The sequence below is a fragment of the Propithecus coquereli genome, unplaced genomic scaffold (assembly GCF_000956105.1).
Source record: "Propithecus coquereli isolate 6110/MARCELLA unplaced genomic scaffold, Pcoq_1.0 Scaffold91, whole genome shotgun sequence".
Taxonomy (NCBI): Eukaryota; Metazoa; Chordata; class Mammalia; order Primates; family Indriidae; genus Propithecus; species Propithecus coquereli.
In genome coordinates, this window is record NW_012155396.1 from 5,048,434 (window position 1) to 5,058,667 (window position 10,234).

At 37.2% G+C, this 10,234-nt stretch overlaps 1 protein-coding gene across 2 annotated transcripts in view; it reads right to left on the reverse strand.

Moving 5' to 3' along the window:
- The window catches only part of UBE2H (ubiquitin-conjugating enzyme E2H), a 99,639-nt gene that overhangs the window by 44,675 nt on the left and 44,730 nt on the right, over positions 1–10,234 (reverse strand). Inside the window, exon 2 of one of the 2 annotated variants that reach the window (XM_012664790.1) lies at positions 696–772. The exons of the other annotated variant lie outside the window; for it this stretch is intronic. Within the exon in view, the coding sequence (XP_012520244.1) occupies positions 696–772 (77 nt within the window). The remainder of the gene's footprint in view (positions 1–695; positions 773–10,234) is intronic. 2 annotated transcript variants of the gene reach the window in all.

The following is a 10,234-nucleotide window of genomic DNA, read 5'->3' on the forward strand; positions in this document are numbered from 1 at the left end:
TGTAACAACTATTTACATAGCATTTACATTGTATTAGGTATTATAAGTAATCTAGAGATCATTTAAAGTATACAGGAGGATGTGTATAGGTTATATGTAAATACTACACCATTCCACGTAAGGGACTTGAGCATCCTTGGATTTTGGTATTGGACCAAGGGGGCAGAGGTTATCCTGAAACCAATCCCCTGTAGATACTGAGGGACAACTATATATAAAGTTAATACAGTAAGAAATTGCCTCACTGGTTCTAGAGTTCAATTAAACTTATTTTTCAAAAACTGCATGGGCTGGGCAAGGTGGCTCACACCTGTAATCCTAGCACTCTGGGAAGCCAAGGCAGGAGTATCGGTCGCTTGAGGTCAGGAGTCTGAGACCAGCCTGAGCCCTGAGCAAGAGTGAGACCCCATCTCTACTAAAAGTAGTAAAAATTAGCCAGGTGTGGTGGTGCACACCTGTAGTCCCAGCTACTAGGGAGGGTGAGGCAAGAGGATCGCTTGAGCCCAGGAGTTTGAAGTTGCTGTGAGCTAGGCTGAAGCCACAGCACTCTAGCCCCAGGTGACAGAGCGAGACCGTCTCAAAAAGACAAAACAAAACAAAAACTACATGCCACCATCTGTGACTGATATTCTATTAAGGAAGAGAGTCAAAGATTGTAATAGAATCAAAGAACACATACCAACACACGTACTTACTTCCTTGTGGTCCATAGAACTTCACTACAAATTCATTGAGTCCTCCCAGGATCGTAACCTCATGCTTACTCTCAATGCTAAGGTGGATGGTAAAGGAAATTACACAGAATTTACAGTACCTGGAAGAACTACTGATGACATCCCCAAGATATGCCATTTAAAGTGTTACCAAAATTTGGTATGATACTGATAAAATATACATAATAATTCTAGTAGTTTAGGAGGCAATATAGACTAGTGAAAAGAATATGCATGAGCTTTGGATTCAGAGATTGGTGTTCAAATCCCACCACTGCCATTTACTGGGTCAGACAAAATCATGAGCCTAGACAGACAAAATCATGTAAATTCACTCCCTGAGCCTTTGTTCTCTCTTTACAAATTGGGAAAACATCACCATCACTTCATAGGATTTTGTGAGGATTAAATGAGTTAAACATGTAAAATGTGTAAGAGTGCAGTTTACCTATAGGTAAATAAACAATGGGCACTTACTTTTAGTTTTTCTCCCCTCTGTACCCTCTCCTCCTCAATCTATCCCAATGACCCTTTAACATAAATCCAATATTCCCCTAAGTCACATTCAAATACTCGAACACAACACAAATTCTCCTAAACTGGAAATGCGATGCTCCTAAAAATTATAAATTTACTAAAGAAAGTTCCCGCAATTTTCTGTTTGCCTTACAGAATAATCAAAACAGTTAATGATACAATCTTGCTACAAGGAGTACTGCCAAATGCAAAAAACCAGCAAAGAAAATTTTTTTTAAAATCTCATCTGTGATATTTATTTTTATCTACTCTTTCCTTCTCTCCCCAAACTCCACTTTATTTAGACTTGCCTCTAGCTTCTGGTGTGCTCCAGGGCTCTAATTACAGAGGGTAACACTTCTGTGTCCTCTTACTCAAAAACTTACCTATCCCTGGGTCTCTCGCCCTTTAAGATGCTATGATTCAATTACAGAAACCTAATTCATCCATATTAGTAGAGAGGGCTCCTGGTCTGAAATCTGTTCTATGTCTCTGCTTTGTTGTCTAATGTAATAATGAGTCTATTGATAGGTGGCAGGGGCTTTGGGAAGCTCTCAAATCCCACTGTAACATTAAAAAAGAAAACCAGCTACGACAGAGTTCTCAATCAGCAGTGCACATTACATTTTAATTGCATATACTATTACACAAAAGAGGAAGAAACATAAAAAATTTTAAAATGATCTATTAAATAGAAAATAAATGGTATTTTCAAAGGTTTGAAATTAAATATTTGGCACTCCAAGCCCATGTCCTGAAGGCCATAGAACGGACTCCAAGAAGCCAGGTGTACTTTTGGCAAGAGCCTTGAATAGTATCCACAAGAGATATTTAAATAAGATAATTCAGTCTAGGCTAATTTGATCTCATTCTTTTCTAAATGAAAATTAACTAATAACAAATACACTAAAAGGATTCAAATAGTATTCACATAGGAAAATTGGCTTCATTTCTTACTTGGTCAAATGACATGTATGCTTACTGTGGTGTACTAAATTCTTCCTGAACAAACAGCCACTCTCTGACATGCTACAAAATAAATCAGTTAATGCTAATATAATAAAGTACAACATGTTTTAAATGTTTTAAAACTTTAAAAAAGCACCCTGTGTCAGGAAAAAGTCAAGTCCAGTTATAATAAACAAAGTTAAATATAAACAATAAAGCCCTCAAAGAAAACAGAGATTTTAAAAATAATCCTGGGGGTAGGAAAGACTTTCTTTCTTAAGAATGATACCAAGGCCAGAAACCACAAAGGAAGAGATTAGCAGATATATGCACACACACATTTAAAATTTCCAACACCGTAAAAGACAAAGGCAAAGGACCAACTAGGAAGAAAAAATGTGGATTTTTAAAATAAGGAGTTATTACAACAAAGCAATAAGGAAAAAAAAAACATACAAACACCCCAAACATAAAAAAGGCAAGATAGTCAAGTTGAGAAAATTGAAATGGACAAAATTAGGGTATAAAAAGTCCAATTCATTGAAGAAATTTAAAAAGATTTTTTTTTACTATAAACTGACGACAATGAAAGAGCTAGATAAAACCCAGTGCTCAGTGGAGTATGAATTAGTACTTCTGAGGACAAATCTAGCACTGTCCTATAAAACTTAAAATGAATTTACTCTTTTATTCAAATTTTACTTCTATGAAGTTATTTTATAAAAATAGCCAGACACTGCTGGTGGGAGTGTGATATGGTTTCACCCACTTTGGAAAACTGTTAGCAGTACTAAACCTGCACATATGCATACCCTATGCCTGTCAGAGCTGTTCCTGGGTATATACCCAATACATACGTATAGTTATATTTACCAAAATACATGCTTAAGAATGTTCATAGCACTATTTGTAATAGTTAAAATCTAGAGACAGCTCGAATGTTTATCAACAGTAAAAAGGATAAATTGTGGTATAGTCACCCAACAAAAAATACACAGCAATTTTTAAAAAAGAATGAGTTGATACGCATAAATGTATGAGTTTCACAGATTTTATCACAGAGCTACAAAAAAATTTGTATACTTTTTGTATGTTATTCTTTAATAAAAAGTGTATTAAAAATAATTATTTCTGATACATGTGCAAATAAGTTTACTGGAATTTTGATATTTATAAATGGAAACAATCTAAATATTTATCAGTAGGAAACTGGTTAAACAGCTTATAAGCCAGTTATACAACAGGCTACTATGAGTGTCCACTAGTGCTCTCTCCCTAACCAGAGCACCACCAATGTATGTCTCTACTCAACGTGGGATATCCAAAAGTCAAGTGACTTTAGTAGTACAGATAAAGATATTCCAACCCTTAAACGAAACTAAAACTTTCAAGGATAATGAAAGAATATATCAGCATAGCAGATTAAATGAGTTTAACAAAAGTCTTAAAGTAATTTTTTTTTTTTTGGAGACACAGTCTCACTGTGTTGCCCGGGCTACAGTGCCGTGGCGTCAGCCTAGCTCACAGCAACCTCAAACTCCTGGGCTCAAGCCATCCTCCTCAGCCTCCTGGGTAGCTGGGACTACAGGCACACGCCACCGTGCCTGGCTAATTTTTTCTATGTTTAGTTGTTTGGCTAATTTCTTTCTATTTATAGTAGAGACGGGGTCTCACTCTTGCTCAGGCTGCTCTCAAACTCCTGAGCTCAAGCAATCCTCCCGCCTCAGCCTCCCAGAGTGCTAGGATTAGAGGCGTGAGCCACCACGCCTGGCCTTAAACTAACTTTACAATGTAAAAATCCACAGAAGCAGCATTTTCTATCAGAACTAATCTGCAATGAATGACAATGATCTATAGCAATTATTCTTAACTAATCATTTAAAATTATGAGTTATCCTTATGGATGTTACTTCTGGATAACTGAAGACATCTTTTCTATCCTTTACCTGGATGCAGTAAAACTAGGTTTCTTTCATTTTGTGGCTTGTTTGGGATTTAGTTCATACTTACATCTATTTTACAAAGATTTTCCAAACCTCCTCTTTTCCCATGGTCCCTAGTACAACTTACATGCCACATACAACGAGTTTGTCTTTAATTACACATCATGCCATAAATTAAAGAGTTCTTACAGTCCATTTCACATGAAAACCTAAATATAAACTGAATAAAACTTTTAAAACTTGTACCGAGTTGGTAAAATGAGAAGCTGTGCTAAATTTATGCTGCCTTGGAATGGTACAGACACTAAATCGGATGGAAAAAAAAACTTAGTCAAAAGAAAAACACTGCATTAAAAATAAGCCATTCCATCACCACTGAATGAATGACTTGCCACAAAAAATATAAAATTACTTGACTGCTGTTACCATGTGTATTTATGGTAGAGGTCACAAGTCTCTTTCTCCTCTCTGCTGCAAAGTCAAGGGCAAGGAAGGCAGGTTAAAATGACAAAAATAATGATCTATTTCTGAGATGTGCTGGTCAGGCTGGTAGACTAATGGGAACTCACTAGAAAGTTCCTTCATTACTTTCACCATTTCAAAGCTTGAAAATATGAAATATTCTTCAGATACTATTCTAGTAAAAAATTTGTTAAATAAACTCATAAATCACATTTTACTCACCTCCTAAGTTATTCAATCACAAAATACAGCTTTTTACCCACTTAACCTTTCACTATTAGAAAGGAAATCCTTTTAGTATTACCATTTTGAGTAGAATAATGATTACTCCCAGGTACCCAAGTCCATTTCACTTTTGAAATGCCAGCCACCCACCTTATTTTCCCTGAATGGTATGATTACACAATCCTTATTTAAGGGTGAATGCGAAACTGTCAAGAGATAAGTGACATTCTTGGCAAAATGTGTCTATCAGGATTTTAGAAACGATTTTTTATATAGTTCTGAAATTTTCCATAAAGGGTGCCAAGAGCTAAGACTGTGTAACAGGACTGACATTAACAGTAGAGACCTAAGATTCAGACATCCCTGTGTTCTAAGTTTACTGATAATGAGTTAATGATAATGATAAAATAAAAAGTGCCTTCCCTGAGCTGGGTTCAAGGGAGTGAGGGACTGGGATGAAGAAGGTGCTTCTGGGTAAAGGTAAGCAGCAAGTTGTGTGGCTTTCTCACTCTATATGTTTAGACCAGTTTTGGCCGGGGTCAGTGGTTCATGCCTGTAATCCTAGCACTCTGGGAGGTTGAGGTGGGAAGATCACTTGAGCTCAGGAGTTCAAAATACCTGAGCAAGAGCTAGACCCCGTCTGTACTAAAAATAGAAAAAAAAACAGCCAGGCATGGTGGCGCATGCCTGTAGTCCCAGCTACTTGGGAGGCTGAGGCAAGAGGATCGCTTGAGCCCACGAGTTTGAGGTTGCTGTGAGCTAGGCTGAAGCCATAACATTCTAGCCCAGGCAAAAGAGTGAGACTCCGTCTCAAACAAAATAAAAAAACAAAAAATAAATAAAAAGACCATTCTGTTTCCAGCTCTCCTTGAGATTAATCACAGTAGGGAAACTGAAACTCAACCTTTACTACCTAGTTTTCTCGGTAGAAAAAATGGTATGTTTGTTAACCCATTAATATGGAAAATACCACAAAAATAATGCTTTGGGGGAATATGTTTATAAAGAATCCTTTTCTTTTAGAAATATACACTGAAATATTTACTAATATTTACAATTTGCTTCTAAATAACCCAGGGAGGACGGGAGTAGGAGAGGTACACAACAAACAGTATTGGCCCTGAGTTGGCAATTACTGAATCTGAGCGGTAAGTGCATGGGGACTTTGTTATACTGTTCTTGATACTTTTATGTTTGAAGTTTTCCATAATAAAAATTCTAAAAAAATAATGTAGTCAGTTATCAGAAGTTTAACTTTGCATGAGCATCAAGGTTCAGAATAACTTAGTTATTATGGCTCTCTTAAGAGTTTATGAAACGATCCAACATTTTCCTGAGGTACAACAGTCTGAGAAAGAAAAAAATAGTAAGTGATCCAGTATTTAACAAAGGCTTTACATTGAAAGAGAAGAATATTCTGCCAATATAGGAAATCAACACCTAACATTCTGAATGAATCAAATGTAAGTGGCTTCATAAGGACGTCTATGAAAAATCCAACCACAATGATGAAAGAAGAACTTGTGTTCACATACCCATGACAAATAGCCTCTGGGCAACATAATTACTAAATATGTGCCTTTGTTTAAATAAGTTAAGGAAAAATTGTCACGTCCAATAGAAAAGCTCCCAGTTGCAATAAGGAGTTTAATTTTTTTAAAAAAGGTTTTTTTCAAGGTTTTTGTTCTTCACATTAAGAGGGGGAAACTTTTTATTCAAAGGAGAAATAGAAATAAAAGCTATTGAGAAACAGAGAAAAGGATGAAAGGCAGTAAGGAGGGGAAAAGGCTTCTACCAGTGATGAAATCCATACACATATAAAGAATTAGGGCATATTTTTATTCATTTATCTCAACTGGGGGAGGCAACAATACAATGTCAAGAGCAATCAACAAAACAATATACATGTGTCATTATCTTCTAAGCTTAAGCAGTTTTGTACCCTGTATCCCGCCCAAAACTATTTTTAAGTTTCCCATGTGATTAGGAAGCTATTAGTGATTCCTATTAATAGATGAGTAAATTGAGTAAATCTATTAATGATCCCTATTACTAGATGTATAAATTAATAGGTGAGTAAAATGTGAGCTATGGAGTTATGAGAATATAGTGTGGATCTATTAAATTCATAAAAGATGAAAGAGGCTATTTCTAATCGGAGTTGGTTTACTAAATATTCTATACACCTTCCATATAAGCGCTATAAGGCAGAAAAATACTACTCTTAAAACAGAGCCTGACTTCACGAAGCTTAAAGTCTAGCAAGGGAACATGAGATCTGTTCATTAAGAAGTAGATGTAGGCGGGCACCATGGCCCACACCTGTAACCTTAGCGTTTTGGGAGGCCTAGGCAGGAGTATTGCTTGAGACCAGGAGTTTGAGACAGCCTGAGCAAGAGACCCCATCTCTACAAAAAATAGAAAAATCAGCCTGGTGTGGTGGTGCGCACCTGTAGTCTCAGTTACTTGGGAGGCTGAAGCAGAAGAATTGCTTGAGCCCAGGAGTTTGAGGTTGCAATGAGCTATGATAACACCACTGCATTCTAGGGAGACCCTGGCTCCAAAAAACACCAAAAAAAAGTAAATGCAAAGAGTTTGCATAAAGTGCTAACAGAGTTTAGTAGGAAGAGATTTCTTCTAGCCTAGAGGTAGGGAAAGCAATGGGGATTTACATAATGCCTCAACAGTGTGATTTGGACCATAGAGGTGGGGAAAGGCATTTAAAGCAAAGACTTAGCATAGAAGAGGTCCAGGGAATAGAGAACAACACATTTTAACTTTGATAAATAGACCCCAGGAAATATTGGAAACTAGGCCAAGACCAGATTATGGAGGGCCCTCAAGGATGGATTTTATCTGGTGAACAGTGACACAGTTTTTCCACCCACAGTGCATGTAACTGTGCTTTACAAAGATAAACCAGGAGTCATGTGTAGGACTGGCTGAAGGTGAGAATAAACAGAGTTAAATCAAAAGAGCAGGCCGGGCACGGTGGCTCACGCCTATAATCCTAGCACTCTGGGAGGCCAAGGCGGGCGGATTGTTTGAGCTCAGGAGTTCAAGACCAGCCTGAGCAAGAGCGAGACCCCGTCTCTACTAAAAAAAATAGAAAGAAATGATCTGGACAACTAAAAATATATAGAAAAAATTAGCCGGGCATGGTGGCGCATGCCTGTAGTCCCAGCTACTCGGGAGGCTGAGGCAGTAGGATCGCTTGAACCCAGGAGTTTGAGGTTGCTGTGAGCTAGGCTAATGCCACGGCACTCACTCTAGCCAGGGCAACAGAGTGAGACCATGTCTCAAAAAAAAAAAAAAATCAAAAGAGCAGAAGAGAAAAGTTCAAGGCCTCAACTAAAAGTCAGGAATGATGGGAGGGATTAAATGAAGATTTCACAGGCCTCACACTAGACATGGCACAGCCAGTAGAAAGCTCCGGTGTTGCCAGAATATCTTGTTTTCATGAGAAACCAAAAAAAAAAAAAACCCTAGATCTCTGCATCAATCTCCTAATTTCTAAATGTAAACAAAGCACATTTTCTCCAATGTCTCCCTCTCAGTGAGGCCTTCTGGGACCATCTTATTTACAACCACATATTCCTACATTCCCACCATGTAACATACTATCTATTAATATTTTACTTTTATTTAGTTTATTACCTGTCTCCTACTACAATGCAAGCTCCACAGGGCAGGGATTGTCTGTTTTGTTCACTGATGCATTCCTGGAGCCCAGAGAGTACCTGGCACATAGTAGGCACTCAATCAGCATTTATAAAATGAACACATGAATGAAGATGCAACAAAGCTGTAGCCTGCAGCTGCCAGTCTGAGATCTGAGTGTAGTTTTAGCCTTACTCAGACAGGTGAGGTGATACTATTTGGTGGCAAACACAGGACAGAGCAACTAGTTTTTTTATGGAGGATGCTAAATTCAGTTTTTAAAACAACTGAATTTTTCTGAGGGGCTACTACCTCATTCTTCTCATTGAGGATTAAATAATATATACAAAGGTACCTGGCCCACCAGCTGACACAAATTTTTTTTTTTTAAGACCAAGGTCTCACTCTGTCACCCAGGCTGGGGTGTAGTGGTGCAATCATAGCTCACTGCAGCCTCCAAATCCCCCGGGCTCAAGCGATCCTCCTGCCTCAGCCTGCTACTCCAGAGGCACATGCCACCATGCCCAGCTTTTTTTTTTTTTTGTAGAGACAGGGGTCACTCTATATTGCCCAGGCTAGTCCTGAACTCCTGGTTTTAAGCCATCCTCCCAAAGTGCTAGGACTAAAGGTATGAGCCACTGTGCCCAGCCAGGAACTCAATATATTTTAATGTAAAATAAATATATACAACTCTGCCTAAATGAATTGCCACATGACTACAATTTATCTAAGCAACACTCAAAAGTGTTTTGGGGTTTTTTTCTTTTTTTACAGTAACATCTTGAGAATTTGATTTTTTTCTATATTCTTAAACAGAATTCAAAAAAAAAAAAAAACCTTTCCTGATGCTGGGTCATCATTATGGATTACAGGTGCTATATACTGGACTACAAATACAATGATGCCCTTAGGAACTAGTAAGGTATATACTTATTTCCTGCTATAGAAAATTGCCCATACTGCTACACTGAAGTCCTTGCATTGAGCGGTTCTTTTCCTAGTTTCTCTTTGTTCTTTAGCTAGGTTTGGGAAATGTCACTGAGCTACTATCCTTGAAAAGGCATCTACAGTGGGTTAGAAAAATCAGATAATCAAAGTTCATGAAATAATTGTCTATTTAAAAAAGGGGTAAATATATTCTAAGAAGACACTCCCCAGTGAATAAACTACATAACATTTAGCAGGTTTACAACTTAGTTGGCTGAAGCTACCAAACAACTTGAGTTAAGGAGGTTATCATTTAATAATTAATTTAGTCATTTTAAAATAAATGTGTTGTGCAGAGTCAAATATGACAACATAAAACATAAAATTATGACAGCTTACTATGGCATCCTGAATTCATTATCTAAGAGGTAAAGAGTAGCATATATTTTTAAAATTTTACATATAGTCAGGTACAAGTAAGGTTAAACAGCAAGCATATTCATTACTACCAGCTGACTATACATCATGCTAGCCTTCGGAGAGATTTCTCTTCTCAAGTGTTATGCTTCATTTAGAAATTTCTATGTCAGAAACCAAAGTAAATATTGGCAAAATCCAAGGAAATGTTATTTTTAAAAATAGGAAAATCATCACTATAATTTAGCTTTTCCCTGGATGTATTATTCTGCTACCAGACTCCCAAATAAAGTAAAAACATTCAAAAGACAAATTAAGACTCATAAGTTACAGAAAATAATTTTAGATAGGCTTTAGAAAAAGGAAGTGTATCAGAAAGGTAAGAAATCTAAGCCTCAGCCCCCATCCCCAACAAAATATTTT